Here is a 24736-nt window from a genome sequence, read left to right as displayed (position 1 = left end):
AGTAGTAGTAGTAGTAGTAGTTGCAGTAGTAGTAGCAGTTGCAGCAGTAGTTCTGGAGTATTTAGTGATGTCGAGGTTAGTAGTCGTAGTAGTAGTCATAGTAGTTCCAGAGAATTTAGTGATGTCGATGTTAGTAGTAGTAGTAGTAGTAGTAGTAGTAGTAGTAGTAGTAGTAGTAGTAGTAGTAGTAGTAGTAGTATTAGTTTGAGAGAATTTAGTGATGTCGATGTTATTAGTAGTAGTAGTTGTTCGAGAGAATTTAGTGATGTCGATGTTGGTAGTAGTAGTAGTAGTACTTTCAAGTAACGTGTTGCGAAGTGTGAACAACGTTCGTGTAGCGTGCTTACAACATGTTACTCATAGGTTAGAAATAAGTTTCGGGTCCGCGAAACATTACCTCGACGTGTTTCGACTTATGAGTAACTTACAAGTAACGTGTTTCGACGTGTGTCAACGATTGCATAACGTGCCAACAACTTGTGGCCAGCATAGCGGAACGTGCGAGTCATACGCTGGCATACGTCGTAAAATTTCAAGCATGCAAAAATTTGAGAACAACCCAAAAGTACAACGTTTAAAGCCAGCGTACTACGTCGTATGGCAGTGTTTTTCAGCGTGTATACAAAACGTATACAAAACGTACCCATAACGTATTCGACGTGTGCCAGCGTTTTAGACAAATTTTTCATAAATCGGCATATGCTGGCTAAATCGTCATGGTGTGACAGCGGCTTAAAGTAGGCTCATTATGATGCCACCTGGAACGCAATTGTTGCATGGACTCTTGGAACCATTTCATGTGACAGCTTAATCAGACTCGGGCAATGGAGAAAGTCGCCAAGTAAACAGGTAGTACGCTTACCACCTGCAGATCCTGTCCAACCTCAGGAAGAAGATGCATGGGGCTCAGCACCTCTTCACAAACCACAGGAGCAGGTGATAATCCTGTCAAAGAAGTCTGTTTGAGGCAGCTTGGAGCTATTCACAGTGTTCTCATTTTCCATTTTCTCTACTGTCACACCTGGATGATTTTGCCAGTGTATGCCTGACTTATGCAAAATTTGACTAAAACGCTGGCACACGTCAAATACGTTATGGGTAAGTTTGTATACGTTAAGAGCACGCTGGCATACGTCATAGTACGCTGGCTTTTTTTGTCGTACGCTGGCATACGTCGTAGTACGCCAAGGTGTTAAACAAATTTTCCATGCTTGAAATTTTTCGACGTATGCCAGCCGATGACTCATACGTTCCGCTACGCTGACCATAAGTTGTAGGCACGTTATGCGATCGTTGACACACGTCGACACACGTTACTTGTAAGTTACTCATAAGTCAAAACAAGTCGAGGTAATGCTTAGCGTACCCGAAACCTATTTCTAACCTATGAGTAACGTGTTGTCGGCAGGTGACGCGATCGTTGACACACGTCGACACATGTTACTTGTACGTTACACATAAGTCGAAACACGTCAAGGTAATGGTAAGCGTCAGTGTTCCAGACTCCCTGTTTTTTATCTTTCCAAAACGAAGTTTTTGCAAGATATGTTAGTCAGCTTGTATGTTTATTTTTTTTGTTTGTCTGTAATCACGTATAAAAAATTCTGCAGAGCACAGTTATCATTGGAAATTTTTGTAACTTCGCATATCAGAGGCCTATAGAGGTCCCTTTCAGCACATAAAATATTGAAGGTCAAGGTCAAAGGTCAAGGTCACTTTGTCGCAAATCAGGGTAGTTGACGAAACCCGTATTTTTTGAGTAATTTTGATTGGATCGTCTTCAAACTTCATGGGAATATAGTTCATGGTCTGGCGCTCAGCTGATTAATTTTTGGTGGCGATTGGCCTTGACCTTCATATGCTTTTTTTTGTTGTTGTTTGTTTGTTTGTTTTTTGTCTGTAATCACATATAAATCACTCTGCAGAGCACAGTTATCATTGGAAATTTTTGTAACTTCGCATATCGGAGGCCTATAGAGGTCCCTTTGAGCACATAAAATATTGAAGGTCAAGGTCAAAGGTCAAGATCACTTTGTCGCAAATCAGGGTAGTTGACGAAACCCTTATTTTTTGAGTAATTTTGATCGGATCGTCTTCAAACTTCATGGGAATATAGTACATGGTCTGGCGCTCAGCTGATTAATTTTTGGTGGCGATTGGCCTTGACCTTCATATGCTTTTTTTGTTGTTGTTTGTCTGTAATCACGTATAAATCACTCTGCAGAGCACAGTTATCATTGGAAATTTTTGTAACTTCGCATATCAGAGGCCTATAGAGGTCCCTTTCAGCGCATAAAATTTTGAAGGTCAAGGTCAAAGGTCAAGGTCACTTTGTCGCAAATCAGGGGAGTCGACGAAACCCAGATTTTTTTGAGTAATTTTGATCGGATCGTCTTCAAACTTCATGGGAATATAGTTCATGGTCTGGCGCTCAGTTGATTAATTTTTGGTGGCGATTGGCCTTGACCTTCATGGTGAGCACCTCAGGTCAAACATATTTGACCCCAAGGTGAAATTTTCAAGTTTTAGGAACTATATCGTGTAGTACCTCAAATTGAACACCTCGATGAGTGCTTTCTAGATATGTCAAGCTTGAGACAGTATGACGTCATTTGGTGACATTATGAGGCAAACGCATATTTTTCATGGTTACTCCAGAACGATTCTCATCGGAATCTCTCGTAGGCAGATATTCCTCAAGGAGTCGCTCCTGGTGGATAGCAGCTCTGTTCACCTCAGTGTGACCTTAAAGAAGTCACACGTGGTCACCTTTTGGCAAGATACAGGTCACCCTGCGGGTGACATTGGTTTATTTTTTTTTTTTTTCTTCTTCGGCGTGACGGTGATGTTGACACTTCGATTTCTAGTGCGGTTATAATACAATATAATTAATAGGCTGCCGCTCAATGATTTAAATCATAACTGCACTGAAAATCGAAGTGTCAACATCACCGTCATAATGAAGAAAAGAAGAAGAAAAAAAAACCAAAAAAAAAACCAGGGAGTCTGGAACACTGACGCTAACCATTACTTCGACGTGTTTCAACTTATGAGTAATGTACAAGTAACGTGTGTCGACCTGTGTCAACGATCGCGTAACGTGCCTACAACTAATGCCAGTGTATGCGGAACATGTGTCATATGCCGAGTATGTCGAGAAATTTTCAACATGCTGAAAATTTCTCGACGTACGCCAGCGTACTAAGATGTCTGCCAGCATACTACGATGTATGCCAGCGTGCTCTTATCGTATACAAAACTTCCCCATAATGTATTCGACGTGTGCCAGCTTGGTTCGGCAAATTTTTCATACGTCGGCATACACTCGCTAAAAGGTCAAGGTGTGACAGCGGCTTCACACTTCAATGTCTAGTGCAGTTATGATTTGAATCGTCGAGCCGCAGCCTATGAATAGCCAACGCCACGTGATTGTCGGCGATACACTGCTGTGCTATGTATAAGTTAGACTATCGTTGGGCAGAGGTTGTGAACGCCGACAACACGCTCAGCATTCGTTGGTATAAGTTATCTATATGTGATTGAAACGTTCTGTGTACGTTACTAATACATTATGCATACGTACAACACGTTATTATACGCCCAAAACATAAAAAAGCATCAATAGTTCAGCGTATGCCAGCGTTTTACATACATTTTGATACGCTGCCATACGCTGTTAGGGTCGAGTGAGGCCTCGACAGGGAAATATCAGAGAGCACGGCTAAAACGTCAAGGTGTGACAGGGCCCTCACATTGTGTGGTACGATATCGACTTCACCACTTGGACACATGACTGAATGAAACTTACAGCCCTGCATATCTGAGCAGATAATTCCTGCCACTTATTGACCGAATCTTGTTCGGTCAGAATAGTTTGATTGCTGCTTCACAGCAGGTCTGCACAGTCGCATTTATTTATGTATTTTTATGGGGAGTATTGCCCATCACAAGGCCTAAAAGCCACACACCAAGGTGGGGTCTAAAAAATAAATTGTGGGAAGTGGAAATCACTCGGAAAAGTGACACCAATTCATATCTCTCTTAAACTGGGCAAGGTTTATGTTGCTGGGAAACAGGATACAGGAAGGGAATTACAGAGTTTGGCAGTGCATGGGAAGAAACAGGATGCAGGTAGGGAATTACAGAGTTTGGCAGTGCATGGGGAAAAAACTAGAGGAATTTCAAACTGTGTTGACCTGAGAAACAGAGTGTGGGAGTGTGCAGAGGCTGCCAAATGGATAGAGCATGTGAAAGAATGCAAGGGTAATTGATACAAGTGGTGAAGGCACTCTGAATATCTTCTATTGTTGTACAGAATCCACAAAGCGTCAAACCAAGAGAGGTTGCAGAGATGATGCCAGTTCATGACCAAGCAGATGAGCAACTCCTCATTTAATTCTGTCAAGAAGGGACAGAAGACAAATCAAAAGCATCTTCCACGATGTGACTAGAGTATCCCATGACTGAACAAATGGTGGTCTTCACAGGTGGAGTGAGGCCTCGACAGGGAAATATCAGAGAGCACGACACAAGCAGCAAAGTCGTGTGGAGACTCTTTTGGCTTTGCCACAATGGTACTTATCCCAAACAAAGCAAGAAGGATGTCCAGAACAAGAAGATAAATGCCATCGAGTTAAGAGCCCCCTACAAATTTCAAGGGAGGGGAATGTAGGGTTCTGTTCATCCATCACACCTGTAGTTTTTCAGACTTTATTTTTCCATACCCTTTAAAAATATTCAACTGAAACTTGGTACACGGCTTTATTGTGATACGTCACATAACCATTTCGAGTTTCATGGCATTTCATCAACTTTTCACAGTTATGCTCTTTTTGGACTTTTGTATAATCTTTGAGAAATTGTTTTTGGATCACCAGACATGTTCAAGAAAGGCTGTGGAAGGTACATGTTCAAGAAAGGATGATTTATCCTTGGCACGCGTTCCAGAAAGGCTGATATACACTTGTGTTGAAAAAAAAGTGTTCAATATTTGTATTTTTCGCTCGCCTGTGAGAAGTACAGAGAGCTATAGCGATACACCCGGCGTGAGCGTGAGCGTCAGTGTGAAAATGTTAAAGTTTTTGGTGCAAGTTATTTAGAAGCTTGCCATTCATTTAATGTGCACTCGGATGCTGATATTTGGCATGGAGGTTCCATTGGGGTATATTATTGATGTAGTGAAGTTGAAATTAAAAAATAATTTCAAATGTTTCAAATTTTTGACATGTTTTGAACTTAACTTTTTTGAAGCACATCAACCTTAAAGTTTTTGGGGCAAGTTATTTAGAAGCTTGCCATTCATTTAATATGTGTATTAGGATGCTGATATTTGGCATGGAGGTTTCTTTGTGGTACACTATTGGTGTCGTGAGGTTGAAATTAACAAATTATTTAAAAAAATTTCATTAGCTCGCCTGTTCGAAGAACAGAGAGCGCCAGCGATACCCCGGCATGAGCGTGAGCGTGAGCGTGAAAATGTTAATGTTTTTGGTGCAAGTTATTTCCTTTCTAATGTTCTCTACCACACTATTTTTTACTGATTACAATACACAAATACATATATTGCTTTAAAATGATTTTGATCAGACTTCACTGCAATGCTTTATAAAAAATATTATTAGACTAGTCTTTTAAAAACGATAAATGTATAAACAGGCGAGCATTGGGTGGCTTTGACACCAACTCTTTGGTTATAATTACCTCCACCACCGAATGTGGATGGAGTTAAGGTTTTCACTAATGTTTTTGCAAACGGATTCAGTTGAAAGTTATTCGGCAGGTTTGATGTATGATGAGGACAAATTGATGAGATTTTGGTGAAGTTCCAGATCTGGATATGAGAATTTCTAAAGTGATTCTTAACTAATGGGAGATGAAGACAAAAAACGATGCACAGCACGATATTTCAAGAGGTTGTGGAAGAGTTGGCTCGGTGACAAGAACAAGCCCTCAATAAATACCATTTTATTGCATTCATCAAGAAATGTCTTTAATCGCATCTCTAACCCAAAAATTAAAAAAACGCTAGTTTGCTGTGTGTTTGCTTTTCACTCAACGACCCTTTTTTTCCAACTTCAGTGCCAACACATCCCTCTCACCCCACCCTCTCAAAGCAACCATCACACTCTTCTCCCTCCAAGCTTCCTTCTCACCTTCCTCAAAAACTCCCCTCACCTCTCCCCACCATTCATCCCCCTTACTCAACGTTCTAAAAGCAGCCACACCCCTCTCATCCACAAAGCTCCCTCCACAAACCCTGCCGTCTCACTCCATCTCATCTCTCCACATCCTCAAATCCTCAACTGCCTTCTGCTCCCTCTCTTGCACCCCCCTCTCCCCCAGCACCACAGAGCCCTTTCTACTCCTCATCATCCACCCCCCAGCTATTCTGCAAACCCCACACTCTTGCAACAACTCTCCTCACCTCCCCCCTCCTCCCTTGTCCCTTGTCCAACCCTCCCCCACCCCTCCCATTCCCTGCACCCAAATCCTCCTCACCTCCCTCTTCAGGAACAGTGTGGACCTCAAATATCCAACGCCTTCCCTCAAACATTACAGATCTTTCCATACAGGATGCCACTGACAAACCAGACATAATCTGCCTCCAGAAACATTACCAGCTCAAGACGTCTCTGACTCCCAAGTATCTCTCTCTGGTTACTCCCTCCTCTGGTGTGACAGAACTGAGCCTCCTCCGAATGGAGGAGTTGCTCTCTTCATCAAAGACTCTATTCCTCAATCTCCATGCACCACCATCACTCCCCCACACTTCCAGGAATACCGCTGGCTTCGGCTTCCTCTCCACTCCAACCTCATGTATATATGTGTACTGTACCATCCACAAAGTTCATTGATGACCCCATTTACACCTCTTTATCTGAAAACATGGATCAACTTCTATCTTCTCATCCAAACTCTCTCTTCCTCATATGTAGTGACTTCAATTGTAATCATGCCAGTTGGCAAGGTGGGGGTACCTCTCTCACCTGCCATGGCACTTCAGCAAAGGTTTTCTGCGACTCATTGGGACTGATACAATCTGTCAATTTCCCAAGCCGGATCTCAACCAAGGATACTCCATCTCTTCTGGATCTGATTTTGACAAATTTCCCTGAAAATATCTGCTGTTCTTCCTCTGCTCCAATTGGTTCTGACCACATGCTTGTCAAAGTGGACATCTCTCTGGCTGTTATCAGAGAACCACCTCACCGCTGTCGAGTCTGGCATTCCACTCGCGCCGACTGGCAGGGTCTGCAAGCAGCCATCAAACTTCCAGACTGGTCTCCGATCACTACTTTCTCCAACATCCACTCATCCTGGGAATTCTTTCAAAGAACTTGCTCTCTCTCATGCACAGATTTATCCCCCTCGTCTTCAGTTGACCGACCCTTCCTCCCGCCCGTGATTCACTGAAGCTTGTGGCGAGGCAGTTGTCCGGAAACAACTTGCCAATGCCTCATGGAAAGCAAACCCTGAGTGTCATCTCAGTTTCCTCCGTAAAGCTCGGAACAAATGTGTATCTACCCTCAGGAGAGCCAGAAAACAACATCTTACTCAGCTGAAGTCTCTCCCTCTCAAATCTCTCTCGCTCCTCCAAATCCTGGTGGCATCTTATTAAATCTGTTTCTGGTGTGTGTTCCCCTTCCATCCCCTCCCTGACCTCAAACGAATGCACTGCTGAAACAAGACGTGAAAAGGCTGAATTCCCAAACACGGTGTTTGCATCAAAATCTTGTGGCCGAAACCCATCGCTTTCTGTAACCACCTTACCCAGTCGCACTCAACTGCACCCTGGAATCTGTGTCCTTTTCGCCTGACAAGGAGAAGAGCTTGCTGTCAAACCCTGACTCAGATTCTCAAACCAGTCCAGACGGCATCAGCCCAGGTGTCCTAAAAACCTGCTCCTCTAGTCTTGCTCACCCTCTCTCTGTTCTATTCACCCTCTCATTTGCTGAAGGTCATTTGCCATCTGCTTGGAAATCAGCAAACATTACTTCCCTTCATAAAAAGGTGCAAAAACAGATCCCTGCAATGGCAGACCAATCAGCCTTCTCCCAATCATCAGCAATGTTATGGAATCTATCATCCCTTCAGACATTAAATCCTTCCTCTTCTCCAATGGCTTGATTTCTGATCATCAATTTGGTTTCAGACCAGGTCATTCTATCTCTGCGACTCTCTGGAAAATCCTCTTCATCTCTTTCCTGATGACCCCACCCTCTGCCGTACCATCTGTCATCCCTCAGACCGGCAAGCAGCAGTTTCTTCACTCTCTGCAGTTCTGGGTAAAATCACAAACTGGTCCAACACGTGGAACATGTCTTTCAATCCAGACATCACACTCTCACTTTGTCTTTCAGAAAGGACCTTTTGGAAACACTCCCCCCCACCCCCACCCCAACCAATCAATTTTCTCAACAACCTTCCAGAAGAAGGTCATTCATTCAAGCTTCTGGGTCTCACCATCTGCCATGATCTTTCTTGGGAAAGCTACATTTTCAACCTGGCCTCCAAAGCCAGTCGCCGTCTGGGAATGCTCCATCGTGCAAAGTCCTTCCTCCGCCCACCTGAGCTCCAGAACACAAACAAAGCTTTTGTCCACAGCCTGATGGAGTACTGCTCTCTCCTCTGGGCTGGGGCTCCTGCCTCCCACCTTTCTCGGCTTCACGCAGTGGAAACCAGGGCATTTCGGATCATTGGTATCTCCCGCAATGAGGCTGAGACTTTGGGCCTCTCACTCTCTCACCACAGGCAGGTCAGTGGTCTTTCTTTCTTTGACAATCTACTTTCCGGTTTGGACCCCCTGCTCTGTCTGTGATTTGTCGCCACCATATTTCTGCAGGGCATCTAATCAACTTCTATCTTCTCATCAAGGTCCGCCAACAACCCCCTTCTGGTAAAACTACCAAAATCATGAATTACTGATCACCTTCACTTCATTCCTCTTTTTTTCCTGACTTTAGATAAAACTCCCTCCCTCTGCTCAATCCCTTTCTTCCCTCCAGGCCTGCAAATCAGCAGGTCACCACCACCTCTTCTCTTCCCCTGTCCAAATCCTCAATCTTTTCTACCCCCGTGAATCCACTCCAAACCCACCTCCTTAAAATTCCCTGCTTTCCTTCAGGAAAGTCCCTGTAATGTCCATCTTCTATACCACATGCTCCCCACCTCATCCCTCTCCCTTCCACAGATCTTCGAATGTCTCTGTTCCCCACTATTAACAGCACTGTCATACCTTGACGATTTAGCCAGCTTATGCCGACGTATGAAAAATTTGTCTAAAATGCTAGCACACGTCGAATACGTTACGGGGAAGTTTTGTATATGTTAAGAGCACGGTGGCATACGTGCTCTTAACTGAAACTGAAACACGGTGGCATACGTCGTAGTACGCTGGCTTTCGTCTTAGTACGCTGAGGTCGTCCACAAATTTTAGCATGCTTGAAATTTTACGACTTATGCCAGCGTATGATTCGCACGTTCCGCTATGCTGGCCATAAGTTGTAGGCACGTCATGCGATCGTTGACACACGTCGACACACGTTACTTGTGAGTTATTCATGTCGAAACATGTCGAGGTAATGTTTAGTGTACCCAAAACTTATTTCTAACCTATGAGTAGCGTGTTGTAGGCACATTATGCGATCGTTGACACACGTCGAGACATGTTACTTGCAAGTTACTCATAAGTCGAAACACGTCGAGGTAATGTTTAGCGTACCCAATACTTATTTCTAACCTATGAGTAACGTGCTTTGAACCTATGTGTAATGTACCTCCAACGCATATTGACCTATGTAGATGTATTTGATTGATGTCTTCCGGATGACCACAGAACTTACTGAACGTGTTTCTGACTTACAACTACCGTATAATGGTGTATTGGCAGCGTTTCGGGGAATTGGTATATAACAAGGACAAATGTGTCCAAGAGCGGCGTCCTAAAGATTTGGACTTCACCAGAAGAAGAACAAGAAGAGGAAGAAGGATTAAAAAAAAAAACAACAATAACTTACCATATTTCGTAACGTGCCCTCACTCCAAGTCCGTCATGGACGAACTACGTTCATGACGAGAAAAGTGTTTTTACGAAATTACAATATATTAAATGGAATAATGTTTTAATAGTAACGTGAACTTTTACAAACTTAAAAGCAAATGTCTGAATATATTTAAAAGTTAATGATAGACAAAAAAACAAACAAACAAAAAAACCACAACAACAACAACAACAACAACCGATATTTCATCACGTGCCTTGATGGAGCCAAGGAGAAAATAATAAAATGTACCTTGATGGAGAAAATAAGTTTCGGGTATGCTAAACATTACCTCGATGTGTTTTGACTAATGAGTAACTTACAAGTAACGTGTGTCGACATGTGTCAACGATCGCATAGCACGTGCCGACAACTTATGGCCAGCATATGTGGAACATGTGTCATATGCTGGCATACGTCGTAAAAATTTCAGCATGCTTAAAATTTATTGACGTACTCGTCGTACTACGACTTATGACAGCGTGCTCGTAACGTATAGAAAACTTACCAATAACGTATTCAACTTGTGCCAGCGTTTTAGACCCATTTTTCATAGGTCGGCATACGCTGGCTAAATCGGCAAGGTGAGACGGTGATGTTGACACTTCGATGCATAGTGCGGTAATGATTTAAATCGTTGAGCGTTAGCCTTTTAATAGGCTACGCCACGTGATCGTCGGACTATCGTTGGGCATAGGTTGTGAATGCCAACAACACGCTTATCATTCGTTGGTATAAGTTATCTATAAGAAAACGAAACGTTGTGTGTACGTTACGAATATGTTTTGCATACGTCCAACTCTTTATGAATACGCCAAAAACTTTTTTTTTAAAACATCAAAAGTTCAGCTTACGCCAGCGTTTTACATACATTTTGATACGTTGCCATTGCTGGCTAAAACGACAAGGTGTGACAGGGCCCTTAGTCCTTCCCTCTCCCACCCACTTGTCTCATGCCCCCATTGCCGTGCGTTGTGTGTTAGCTCTAATTGGAACCTCGACCAGGAATACAAAAAAAACCCCAAAAAGCCGATTCGATTCTGATTCAGGTCCGGATCCAGATCCAGCCTTTCAGTGCAATACAAAACGTAAACTTTTCAGCCTGGTGGAGGTATGAGCTCCACTGAGTGCCATTCTCAATATATTTTTGTTCAATATTGATATTTATGTTCATTGCACATGTTCAAGAAAGGGTGACTGAGAGGAGTTCAGGTGTGCCAAGGAAAGACTTTGTATGACAAAGGATACAGTCAGTAGCTGGCTTTCGAAGACAACTTTGAAATGTGGTTTTCCCAAGAAATATCATGGCTGACAGTGAGACCAAGGATTTTAAGTGACTGAACTTCAGGAAGATTTTCAGAAAAGTAGATGGGGTGGGGAGGAGAGGGGGGGGGGATTACCAGAAAAACCTCATGGAGAGGGATCGTGAGAGTATAATACTTATCAGGATTGAAAGATATATTCCAAGTTTTTTGCCTTCTTGCGATTTTGTCAAGGTCTGGAGAGGGGGTAGATGCTGCAGGCTACCTGTATGAACAAAGAGGGATGTCACAGCACAGGATGAGGTTATCATCAAATACACAAAAGATGATTTGCCAGAGTCAGAGATCATTCATGAAGATGAGGAATAGGACTGAACCTCAAAAACTGCTTTGGGACACTACAGCCTTCACAGGGAGAGGAGATGTTGTTTCATATGCAGCCTGTGGCTGCTGGTTACATCATTTTTCCATTAGCGTGCCTGTGCCGCTGATGCAGTGCCCATGTTATCAGTAATCTGGTACTCATTTTGCCGACCTCAGAAGGATGACCGGCTGAATCAACCCACTTGGTGTGATTTCAACGAACTCTCGTATGTCATCAATCTTGTTATTGAAGAAAATGCTTATTTATTTGAAAACATATTGAAATGCTCATCTTCCCTTCTTGATCTGGTATCAGCACTCCACGTGTTTTTCTTCATGATGATTTATTTTATCCTCTTCTTCTTGTTCTTCTTCTTCAACACAGTTGTATTTTGTAAACCTGTCTCTTATGGAAACGCTGGTTCTGTCATCCGTCTTCAGGTTGTGCAGCTCCACCTTTCTCCGTGCTTTGAACAAAAATGCCATCCACCCATCCCACGATGCTCATCTCATAAAGTGAAATATAGGAAATCTGGGAAGATGTGTGCAGTTTGTCTGCACACAATCAAATCCCATTCACAATATTTTGCAGTCGAACCCCTCTGTGTCAGTGCTATCTCAAACATAGACTCCAAGCCCACGTCCTTCCACGTGTCCCACTCTTCACCATCCCTCCAATTCATGTCCCCTCTTTCTGCATCCCCCTCACACCATCTTCTCCAAGCTCCCCCCGACCAAACTCACCCCTCTCATCTCATCTCTCCACACGTCCTGCCCCTCGCAGTTTACCTTTCATCTCACCCCCTCCCACATCTTCCCAGCCTACGCCCACCCAAAACCTTCTCTGCTGTCCCTCAATGTGTGTACCTCAAACATCTGAGGCCTCCGCTCCATCCTTACAGATCTCCAAATCCAGACTGTAACTCACAGCCCAGATAATGTGTGTTTTAACAGAATCCTTTCTCCCATGGGATGCCCCTCATACTGTCCATGCCGAAACGAGTGGTAAACAAACCACTTCGGACATGTGCATCATTTAAATGTGCTGTTACAAGGAAAATTTTTTGCAGGGAAATTTTGCACAGGAGGAGGCTCATCATGCCTTCACCAATAAAACAGGGATCACTTTGGAATTTAATGTGAGTTTGAAGAAAACATTCACTTTACATATCATGAATGTAAATGTCTTTGACAAAAAAAATTTGTTCCAAATAACGATAACACAAGTTAAAAAAAACAAAACACATTAATGGTTGAACATCAAGGTATTTTTTGACAAGCGAGGGTGAATAAAATAGTAACATACCAGACTTGGGTGTGAATCCATCATCCGGATCTTGGAGGTTGCACACATCACTGAAACCGATTCCCCGGAAACCCGGAACATTTTCCAGCTGTACATTTTGGAATCCATTAAACTTTTGGCAGAAACTGGAAAGTTCTCGAATAGCATTCTCCAAGTTGACGAATAGACTTCCCAACAGATAAGAGCCTGCAAGCTGGACAACCTGCGGCTTCAAAAAAGATTTCACAAATTTACAGAAGTCAGCATACATTGCAAATTTAAATTTCTCTTTGGCGAGAGAGAGGAGCTCTGTTCGCAATGAATCGGAGTCTGTACAAACTCGAATAACCTTCTGATTCTCAATTCCAAGTATACTGATCACTGCTTGGGCTGTTTCTGCTCTCAGACCTTGTGATTGGAGCCATTCCAAGAAGTTGTCCATTTCACCGATGACCTGCCAGGGACACAATGCTTGTGTTAACAAAGGAAAGGTTATACATGTTATTTTCTTTACTCTGCATTTTATCCAAGCAATGCAAGATTATGAAGACAGTTGGTTCACCCCATGTGAACTGGCAGGACGGCCTTGAGGGAGACACAATTGCACCTGAGTTGTCTAGCATGGGTTTGAATCCAGACACGGCTATAAACTGTCACCGTGGTGTTTCACACACAGGAAAAGGGATCAATGCGTTTCCCATCCTTGGGGTGAACGTTTAACTGGGCATCCCCTCTCACAACATTCGTTGGGAGACATTAAATATCCCATGGCAACTTTCTCAAAGAGTAGGCAAGCCGTCACTGTCATGCTGTCCAAAATTCCAAATTTCTTCTCGAATGTATGGGGTGCTCTACATCAGTGGCACAGTAATGATGCAACCAGCAGCCACTACAATCAAAATGAAGGAACCAAAAATCATCAAAATGAAACAACTCAAAGAATAAATCATGAAAGAACCCCTCACCTCAACTCCCCTGCCTTGCTCTCTCATTATTGATTCATTAATAAGCAAATAATCAATGTCCATGTGCAAAATGGTAATGCATCAACAGTAACACCATGGTTGCACAAAACAAGGTCAAAACAAGCAGAAAAGCCTTGGTTGAGAAGAACCTCTTATTTCTTTTTCTCTTCCTCATTTCCCTTTCATGGACACCCAGCAGGATTAAATACAAAATCTGCCAAAGAGTGCAGGAGCTCCTTGTGAGCCAATGGCCATCCATATTTGGTGCAAACCACGTCCATGGATGTTATCCTGCAGTTGCGTACCTTGCCTTGGAGTTTGGTGGCCGTATTTGCACTCCGGACACTGTAGTGTGTGGTAGATGACACCTCAGCACCACGATAACAGTCAAATCTCCTTGGGGTAATTTGAGGCATCCCTTTTCATGGATGTCTGTCTGCAATGTCCTATCCCGAAGTGTTGTGGATGAGCCAGGCATTTGCCTGGGGGATGGCCAGATGGAGGCGCCTGGAGTACCAGTGGAAAGTGAACGCGACACACTGTGGCGCATGATTCCAATGAATGAATTCATGAATTTCTCTTCACACAGTGTGACATCTAATGTTTCTACTCTGCTACTGCCTCCACCCATGGCGGTACGAGGTGAAATGATGTCTCACGCAACAGTCATCTTCAAAGCCTCCTCTCCGTTTGTTCAACATGTGAATACCTTATGAGGACATAACGAGTACAGGCAGTGGTGAGGGGATAGAGGGTGGTGAGAGCAGGCAGTGATGAGGGGGCAGTGAGAGTAGGCAGTGGTGAGAAGGCAGTGAGAGAGGCAGTAGTGAGGGCAAGTAGTGGTGAGGAGGCATTGAGGGCAGGCAGTGGTGACGTGGCCGTGAGGGCAGGCAGTGGTGACGTGGCCGTGAGGGCAGGCAGTGGTGACGTGGCCGTGAGGGCAGGCAGTGGTGACGTGGCCGTGAGGGCAGGCAGTGGTGACGTGGCCGTGAGGGCAGGCAGTGGTGACGTGGCCGTGAGGGCAGGCAGTGGTGACGTGGCCGTGAGGGCAGGCAGTGGTGACGTGGCCGTGAGGGCAGGCAGTGGTGACGTGGCCGTGAGGGCAGGCAGTGGTGACGTGGCCGTGAGGGCAGGCAGTGGTGACGTGGCCGTGAGGGCAGGCAGTGGTGACGTGGCCGTGAGGGCAGGCAGTGGTGACGTGGCCGTGAGGGCAGGCAGTGGTGACGTGGCCATGAGGGCAGGCAGTGGTGACGTGGCCGTGAGGGCAGGCAGTGGTGACGTGGCCATGAGGGCAGGCAGTGGTGACGTGGCCGTGAGGGCAGGCAGTGGTGACGTGGCCGTGAGGGCAGGCAGTGGTGACGTCACCGTGAGGGCAGGCAGTGGTGACGTGCCCGTGAGGGCAGGCAGTGGTGAGGAGGTAGTGAGAGCAGGCATTGTTGAGGGGGCAGTGAGAGCAGGCATTGTTGAGGGGGCAGTGAGAGCAGACAGTGGTGAGGGGGTAGTGAAGGCAGGCAGGGGTGAGGTGGCAGTGAGGGCAGGCAGTGGTGAGGGGGCAGTGAGAGCAGGCATTATTGAGGGGCAGTGAGAGCAGGCAGTGGTGACGTGGCAGTGAGAACAGGCAGTGGTGAGGGCAGGCAGTGGTGAGGAGGTAGTGAGGGCAGGCAGTGGTGAGGAGGAAGCGAGTGCAGGCAGTGGTGAGGTGGCAGTGAGGGCAGGCAGTTGTGAGGGCAGGCAGTGGTGAGGGGCAGTGGTGAGGGGCAGTGAGGCCGGGCAGTTGTGAGGAGGGGGCAAGTGCACGCAGTAGTGAGGGTCTTGTCAAGGGACAGTGTGTGGTTGATATTGTCCATTCTTCACCCCAAAACAGCCTCTGCCCACCCCCGTTTTCCCAGCTCCCAAATTTTTTATTAATATTTTAACACCCTGGTGATATCCCAACACCTGTCATACTTTTCTCATCCCCACTATCCCCAATCCCCTTCTTAATTTGAGTCATGAAGCTTGACAGATTTATTTCATCTGAATCGTGGTGTCGGTATGGAACAGATGTGATGGACCAAATCTAAATTGCCTCCTCCTGTACCAAATTTCCTTGTTAATACCAATTATATTTTCGTAGCAGGCTCACCTAAACCCAGCACCCTCGGCGGTTGCCTGCGTCGCCTGCTCATAAATCTGGCGCTGGTCCCACCATTTCCATTTAATAATAGGCTCATGCTGTCTTTGTGTCCCATCTTGAAATATAGAAATGCTCCTTGGAGAGAAATTAATCTGTACTAAAGGCCCTGTCACACCTTGACGATATAGCCAGCATCTGCCGACGGATGAAAAATTTGTCTGAAACGCTGGCACACGTCGAATACGTTACGGGTCAGTTTTGTATACATTAAGAGCACGCTGAAGCACGCTGGCATACGTCGTATAACGCCAAGCTTGTCGACAATTTGCATGCTCAAAAATTTTCGACGTATGCCAGCGTATGACTCACACGTTCCGCATACGCTGGCCATAAGTTGTAGGCACGTTATGCGATCGTTGACACACGTCGACACGCGTTACTTGTAAGTTACTCATAAGTCGAAACATGTCGAGGTAATGTCTCGCCTACCCGAAACTTATTTCTAACCTTTGAGTAACATGCCTTGAACCTATGTGTAACGTATCTCCAACGCATCTTGACGTATTTGATTGACATCTTCCGGACGATCACAGAACGTACTTCTAACTTACAGCTACTGTATAATGGCGTATTGGCAGCGTTGAAGCCGCTGTCACACCTTGACGTTTTAGCCAGCGTTTGGCAACGTATCAAAATGTATGTAAAATGCTGGCGTACGCTGAACTATTGATGTTTTTTTTTTAATTTTTGGGCGTATAATAACGTGTTGGACGTATGCATAACGTATTAGTAATGTACACAGAACGTTTTAATCACATAGATAACTGAAAACAACGAATGCTGAGTGTGTTGTCGGCGTTCACAACTTATGCCCAACGATAGTCTAACTTACACATAGCGCGCGGCAGCGTATCACCAACGATCACGTGGCGTAGCCTATTAATAGGCTGCGGATTGACGATTCAAACCATAACCGCACCAGACATCGAAGTGTGAAGCCGCTGTCACACCTTGACCTTTTAGCCAGCGTATGCCGACGTATGAAAAATTTGCCGAACCAAGCTGTCAGGTCAGGTCAGGTATGGGAGCATGTGCCAGAACAGCGCGTCGCTGCGTCCACTTTCCGCCGGTACTCCAGGGCCTCCATCTGGCCATCCCCCAGGCAGATGCCAGGCCCATCCCCATCTCCTTGAGAAGATGGTCAACCTACTGCAACCACGAGACACGTGGTTGGCCCACTGGCCTTCTCCACTCATGAGACTCCCTCGATGAGAGAATCTGGTGAGCAGGATCAGCGTCAGGAAAACGAGCCACATGTCCATACAGCCACAACTGACGCTCACGCACCATGCATTAAACAAATCTCATCCGAGTCTCTCTCGGCAACCGCTCGTTGGACACAAAATCCGACCAGCGATAGCAAAGGATTCTCTGAAGAGACCTGGTACCAAAGGAATTAAGTCCCCATCTCAGATCCTTGGTCAGAGTCCAAGTCTCGCATCCATAGAGCAAGACTGGAAGTACCAAGGACCTGAAGACTCGGACCGAAATGTCAAGATGTCACCGAAAGCCTGGATCTTAGTTTTGACCCAAAAAACCTGAAATCCCAGCGGCTCCGACTCCTCATTCAGCACCTCGAGGGCCTCCAAAAGGATATCTAAGGTCTCCGCAAAGATGACTGCATCATCTGCAAAATCAAGGTCCGAGATCTTGACATTCCCAAACGATGCACCGCAGCTTGATCTCTCCGACATCCTCCCTAAAATCCAGTCCATACAAGTGCTGAAAAGTGTGGGGGGCAGTACACACCCCTGACGAACTCCAGTAACAACTGGAAATAAGTCATAGATGGTACCACCACACTTCACAGCACTCTCAGTACCAGAGTAGAGTTCAGACATCAGATCGATCAGTTTTGGTGGCACCCCACGAAGACCAAGAATCCTCCAGAGGACATCCCGATTCACTGAATCGAATGCTTTACAGAGATCAACATAGGCTGCAAGCAGCCCCTGCCGAAACTCTCGTCTGCGTTCGGTGAGGACACGAAGAGCAAGGATACGGTCAATCGTTGACCTCTTTGATGTAAAGCTTGACTGCTCTGGATGCTGGTGCTCAAGCAGATGGTGGCGAACCCTATCAAGAATTATCCGAGCAAAGACCTTGCCGGCACTGAGAGCAGCGTCACCCCTCGGTAGATGTTGCAGTCTTGGCGATCGCCCTTCCCTTTCCAGAGAGGAACAGCAAGGCCCCTCTTCCAATCAGTTGGGATGATGCCTGTGTTCCAGGCAGAGCACAAAACTGCATGCAACGACACGAGTGCAGCATTTCCACCAGCCTTGAGAAGTTCGGCATGGATGCCACAGATTCCTGGAGCTTTGCCCCGTTTCAACTGGTTCACCACAGCCCGTGTTTCCACAAGCGAAGGTGGACCACAATTGATTCGAGGGTCAGCAACAGGGATTGTAACACCCTTGATGTCCAACTCGACAGCTGGGGGATCAGCCTGGTACAACCGCTCAAAGTAACCAGCCCCGCGGGCCTTCACTTCAGACTCCTCTGTCAAGAGCCGACTACTCTCTGCCCTAACTGCAGTGCTCCGAGCAATGGGCTTGGATGAACGCAATGCGCGAATTCCCCTGGAAGCGGGACGAGAATCACCTGTCCACAGGTGGTGCTCTACCCCCTCACAGATTCCTCGCACATTGGCCTCCTTGTCCACCCTCAGTGCAAGTACAATTTTACGCCTCAGCTCCCTGAACAGCTCAGCTCTGCCATTCAGCCTGGCCCTGCGACTCTGTTCAATGTATCCAGCGTCCCTTGAGAGTCAAAATTCTTCTTTGCCCTTCGGTGAGTTCCAAGACATCCACCGGCAACATCAAGGATGGTGGTCTTGAAGGCACTCCACAACTCTTCAGGACCCCCCAAAGCACCCAGACCCCCCAAGTGTCCACTCAGCCTGTTCGCAAACTCCTCAGCTACTCTCTCATCCCTGAGCTTGCCAACATCCAGCCTAGGCCGGGATGGTACCATTCTCCAGGATTTAAGGTGCAGCTTTAGAGTTGCTACAACAAGACTGTGGTCAGTAATGAGGAACTGAGCTCTCCTGTATACCCTGCAGTTCTGGATCATCCTCCAACGACCGTCAATGAGGACATGGTCAATCTGCTTTGCCACACCACCAGCGTTGGAATACCAAGTCCAGCGATGAGCTTGTGGGCGTTGAAACCATGAACCAGCCACCCTAAGTCCATGAATTCTTGCAAAGTCAAGGAACTTAGTGCTGTTCTGGTTCATAGTTCCTGACCCATGGGGACCAACACACGTCTCATAACCATCCCTATCAGTTCCAGTCGATGCATTGAAATCCCCCAAGATTAGAAGTGTATCTCGTCTGGGGCACTGATCAACCACAGACTGGAGCGTGGCGTAGAATGCATCCTTCACGGTGAGATCACTCGCCTCAGTCGGAGCATAAACAGAGACCAGGGAAATTACACCCAAGGAGTGACGAATCCTTCGTCTCATAATACGCTCGTTGACCAGTGTTACCTCAATTATCATTGGGGTCAGCTTATTGGACACAGCTACAGCAACTCCTTGGGTATGGTAACCATCAGAGCGACCAGACCAATAGTAGGTGTAACCACCCACCATTATCTCGCCGCAATCCGGTCTCCGAACCTCAGAGAGAGCTGCAATACCGATGTCCAAACGCTTGAGCTCAGATGATAACAGAGACAGGTGATTATCCTCTCTTAGGGATAGGACATTCCAGGCACCCACCCAAAGGGACCGCCTCAGGTTAACCCAAGGGGACCACCGTCTGTTGGACGACACCTCAGCACCACTCCGACACACTTTCCCGCAATCTGACCCAAGGATGTTACCCCGTGGTTTCCCTCCTATCATCAAAGATTGGGGGTCCCGCAGGCTTTGCCGCAATCCCGTCATCCGGTGAGCTGCCCTTCGAAGGGAAGCTGCACAGGAGGTACTCCCACGGAGTGGGTTTTCAGATTTTTTTGCGTTTTTGTGTTTTGCGGAATGAAGGGTTTTACGGTGGCCGGAGTGCAAATCCTGCCACCAACCTCCGAATAAAAAAGTAACCCAACTGCAGGAGGACGTCCGCAGACACAGTTGGGCACTAGATATGGATGGCCGTTGGCTCACAAGGAGCTCCTCCACCCTTTGACAGGTTTTGTTTTTAATCCGGCTGGGTGTCCATATCCAAACACCTTCCTCACCAGAAAACCTGGTGGGGGAGACGGTGTAGTCACCGACAACCCGACCATGGAACAGGTTAGTACAGGTTTACATGGTACCTGTAGCAGGTCACAGATCTAACCTGACCTGAACTAAGCTGGCACACGTTGAATGCGTTACGGGTAAGTTTTGTATACGTTAAGAGCACGCTGGAATACGTCGTAGTACGCTGGCATACGTTGTAGTACGCTGGCATATGTCATTGTACGCCGAGTACGTCGAGAAATTTTCAGCATGTTGAAAATTTCTCGACGTACTCGACGTATGACACACATTCCGCATACGCTGGCATAAGTTTTAGGCACGCTACGCATTTGTTGACACACGTTACTTGTATGTTACTCATAAGTCGAAACACGTCAAGGTAATGATTGGCGTCAGTGTTCCAGACTCCCTGGTTTTTTTTCTTCGGTATGACGGTTATGATTTAAATCGTTGAGCGGCAGCCTTTTAATTACATCATAACCGCAATAGAAATTGAAGTGTCAACATGACCGTCATACCGAAGAAAAAAAAGATTAAAAAAAAAAGAGGGAGTCTGGAACACTGGCGCTCACCATTACATTGACGAGTTTCGACTTATGAGTACCTTACAAGTAATGTGTGTCGACGTGTGTCAACGATCGCGTAACGTGCCTCCAACACATTACTCATAGGTTAGAAATAGGTTTCGGGTAAGCTAAACATTACCTCGACACGTTTCGACTTATGAGTAACTTACCAGTAATGTGTGTCGACGTGTGTCAACGATCGCGTAACGTGCCTACAACTTATGGCCAGCATAAGTTTTTACTTATGCATAAGTACTTCCTGTTTTTTTTTTTTTCCTTCGGCATGACGGTTATGTTGACACTTCGATTTCCAGTGCGATTATAACGATTTAAATCGTTGAGCGGCAGCCTATTAATAGGCTACGCCAGGTGATCGTTGGCGATACGCTGCCGCGCGCTATGCATAAGTTAGACTATCGTTAGGCATAGGTTGTGAACGTCGACAAGCTAAGCATTCTTTGGTATACGTAATCTATAAGTTATCGAAACGTTCTGTGTGCGTTAGTAATATGTTATGCATTCGTCCAACTCATTATGAATACGCCCAAAACTGAAAACAACATGAATAGTTCAGCGTAGAAAAACAAAAAAAATATTAAAAAGCCGAAGAAAACTTCGAAGAATGCTGCAAAGAAGTCTCCTGGTGGTGGCTCTGGACGCAGACGCAAGGAGGATCCATCATCACCCACACCCTCCCCATCACGTTCACCTACGACGACTGACATGGACCTACTACTACTACTACCACCACCACCACCACCACCACCACCACCACCACTGACATGGACATCTACTCTCCATGGAGTCTGGAACACTGACGGGTTCCTCCTGTAAACCCCATTTTTATATACCAATTCCCCTTAATGCTGCCAATATACCATTATACGGTAGCTGTAAGTTAGAAACACGTTCAGTAAATTCTGTGGTCGTCCGGAAGACGTCAATCAAATACGTCTACATACGTCAATATGCGTTGGAGCTACGTTACACATAGGTTAGAAATAAGTTTCAGGTACACTAAACATCTCGACGTGTTTTGACTTATGAGTAACTTACAAGTAACGTGTGTCGACATATGTCAACGATCGCATAACGTGCCTACAACTTATGGTCAGCGTATGCGGAACGTGTGAGTCATACGTCGAAAAATTTTGAGCATGCTGAAAATTTGTCGATGAGCTCGGCATACTACGACGTATGCCAGCGTGCTCTTAATGTATACAAAATTTACCCATAACGTATTCCACGTGTGCCAGCGTATTCGGCAAATTTTTCATACGTCGGCATACGCTGGCTAAATCGTCAAGGTGTGACAGCGCATGACGGTGATGTTGACACTTCGATGTCTGGTGCGGTTATGATTTAAATCGTTGAGAGGCAGCCTGTTAATAACCTACGCCATGTGATCGTCGACGATACACTGCCGCACGCTATGCATACGTTAGACTATCGTTGGGCATACATTGTGAACACCGACAACATGCTAAGCATTCGTTGGTATAAGTTATCTATAAGTTATCGAAACGTTCTGTGTACGTTACTAATACATTATGCATACGTCCAACTCGTTATGAATACGCCCAAAACTGAAAAAAAAAAATCAATAGTTCAGTGTACGCCAGCGTTTTACATACCTTTTGATACGTGTGACAGGGCCCTTTGAAAGGTGGTGTGTGTGTGTGTGTGTGTGTGTGTGTGTGTGTGTGTGTGTGTGTGTGTGTGTGTGTGTGTGTGTGTGTGTGTGTGTGTGTGTGTGTGTGTGTGTGTGTGTGTCAGCTTGTCAGTGTGTGTCACCTCTATTACTCCAAAACCATTAAACCTCGCAGCCTGAAACTTAGCATTCTAAGACACTCCAAGGAAGTGCAAGAGTGAAAATTGGGTGTTTGGGTTAATTAAAACACCCCTTTTGAAGATAATTAATGGCCTTATTTAATTACATCCTTCATCAGGCTATCCTCGGCCACCTCGCTGTCTGGGGTCTTCAGGCATTTCCTGGGTAACCGTGCTGGGGTCTGAAGCTGCCATGTTTTTTGTCCTGCTCAACCTTACTTTGACTTGGAACAGGCTGCAACTTGGACATGCTGTTCATCAGAGCCACAACTCGCTGGGTGCATTGCAATGCTTATAAATTCCCGGAGACGTCAGCATTCGCCGTTTTATTTCATTTCCTCACATGTGATCGCCATGCGTATCTCTTAAGTGAAGAAGAATTGCAAAATTTAAGCTCCAGAATCGAACTTACAAGCAGTTCTGACTCCTCGAAAAGAAAAGTCCAATTCGGACATATGTGACATTTGGGCGTCTCTGAGAGGTGCATGTTGAATGTGACGGTTCGGTGATTGCCAATGGAGCCGTTTCTTTGGAGTGCTTGCTTGAATGCTTAAGCCACTCTGTGAGTGCTCTCCTTACTGTTTGGTTGTTCGTTTCAGGAAAAAAGTACACGTGCTTTCAATCTCTCATCGATTGGACTACGTTTCCTCCTTTGTTGGGTCCTGCGGTGGGTGCCTCAGGAGGGGTCTCATCCACTGAAAATGCGCAATTTTATTTTTACAGGACATCATTTTGTGTTCTGTGCCTCGATATATTTTTCAATTGAACTTCGCAAGTTATCCACTTGAAATCCTCTTTCAAAAAATGCTGTTTCAAAGTAAATCTTTGTTTATCATTTTTATTTACTTGGTGTGTGTGTACATTTGCATGTGTGTGTCTGTATATAAAGGCTCTGTCATACCTTGACGTTTTAGCCAGCAATGGCAACATATAAAAATGTATGTAAAACGTTGGCATACGCTGAAGTTTTGAGGTTTTTTTTTTAAGTTTTGGTTGTATTCATAACGTGTTGGTCATATGCATAACATATTAGTAATGGGCAGAGAACGTTTCGTTGTCTTATATATAACATATACCAACGAATGCTTAGCCTGTTGTCGGCGTTCACAACCTATGCCCAATGATAGTTTAACTTAGGCATAGCGCGCTGCACGTATCGCCAACGAACTCGTGGCATTCTCTGTTAAAAAGCTGCCGCACATCGATTTAAATCATAACCGCCTGAAAATTGTCAACATCGCAGTCACACCTTGACGATTTAGCCAGCATATGCCGACCGATGAAAAATGTGTCTAAAACGCTGGCACACGTTGAATACGGTATGGGTAAGTTGTGTAAACGTTAGGAGCAGGCTGAAAAACAATGAAGTACGCTGTCATATTTCGTGGTACGTCTAGTACGTCGTGAAATTTCAAGCATGCTGAAAATTTTACGACGTACTCGACGTATGGCTCACAAGTTCCGCATACGCTGGCACAAGTTCTCGGCACGCTCCGCGATCAGTCACATGTCGGACACACGTTACTTGTAAGTTACTCATAAGTCGAAACACGTCGAGGTAATGTTTAGCATACCCGAAACTTAATTTTTAACCTATGAGTAACGTGCTTTGAACCTATGAGTAGCGTGCTTTGAACCTATGAGTAGCGTGTTTTGAACCTATGTGTAACGTATCTCAAACACACATTATCGTATGTCGATGAATTTGATTGACGTCTTCCGGACGACTACAGAACTTACTGAACGTGTTTCTAACTTCCATCTCCCGAATAATGGCGATTTGGCAGCGTTTACGGGAATTGGTATATACAAATGGGCTTCACAAGAGGAACACGTCAGTGTTCCAGACTCCATGTTGAGTAGATGTCAATGTCAGTAGTATCAGTAGTTGTAGTATTTGGTGAGCGTGTCAGTAGTAGTTGTAGTCGTAGTAGTAGTAGTAGTCGTAGTAGTATTGGTAGTTGGTGAGCGTGATGGGGAGCGTGTGGGTGATGATGGATCCTCGTTGCGTCCACGATTAGGAGACTACTTTGCACCATTGTTCGATGTTCTTTTTGGCTA

General features: G+C 45.5%; 1 protein-coding gene across 3 annotated transcripts in view; it reads right to left on the bottom strand.

Moving 5' to 3' along the window:
- Positions 1 to 24736, bottom strand: part of LOC147021193 (uncharacterized) — an 83016-nt gene that overhangs the window by 14935 nt on the left and 43345 nt on the right. For all 3 annotated transcript variants that reach the window (XM_085893665.1, XM_085893663.1, XM_085893664.1), the window contains one exon: positions 12972 to 13404. In XM_085893665.1, coding sequence (XP_085749791.1) covers positions 12972 to 13392 — 421 coding nt within the window. In that variant the 5' untranslated portion in view covers positions 13393 to 13404. The remainder of the gene's footprint in view (positions 1 to 12971; positions 13405 to 24736) is intronic.

The sequence above is a fragment of the Eptatretus burgeri genome, chromosome 8 (assembly GCF_056783735.1).
Source record: "Eptatretus burgeri isolate ZD-2024b chromosome 8, Ebu_testis_v1, whole genome shotgun sequence".
In the NCBI taxonomy this organism is placed as follows: Eukaryota; Metazoa; Chordata; class Myxini; order Myxiniformes; family Myxinidae; genus Eptatretus; species Eptatretus burgeri.
The sequence above is the reverse complement of the archived record's forward strand: the minus strand, read 5'-3'. Positions and strand labels throughout refer to the sequence as shown.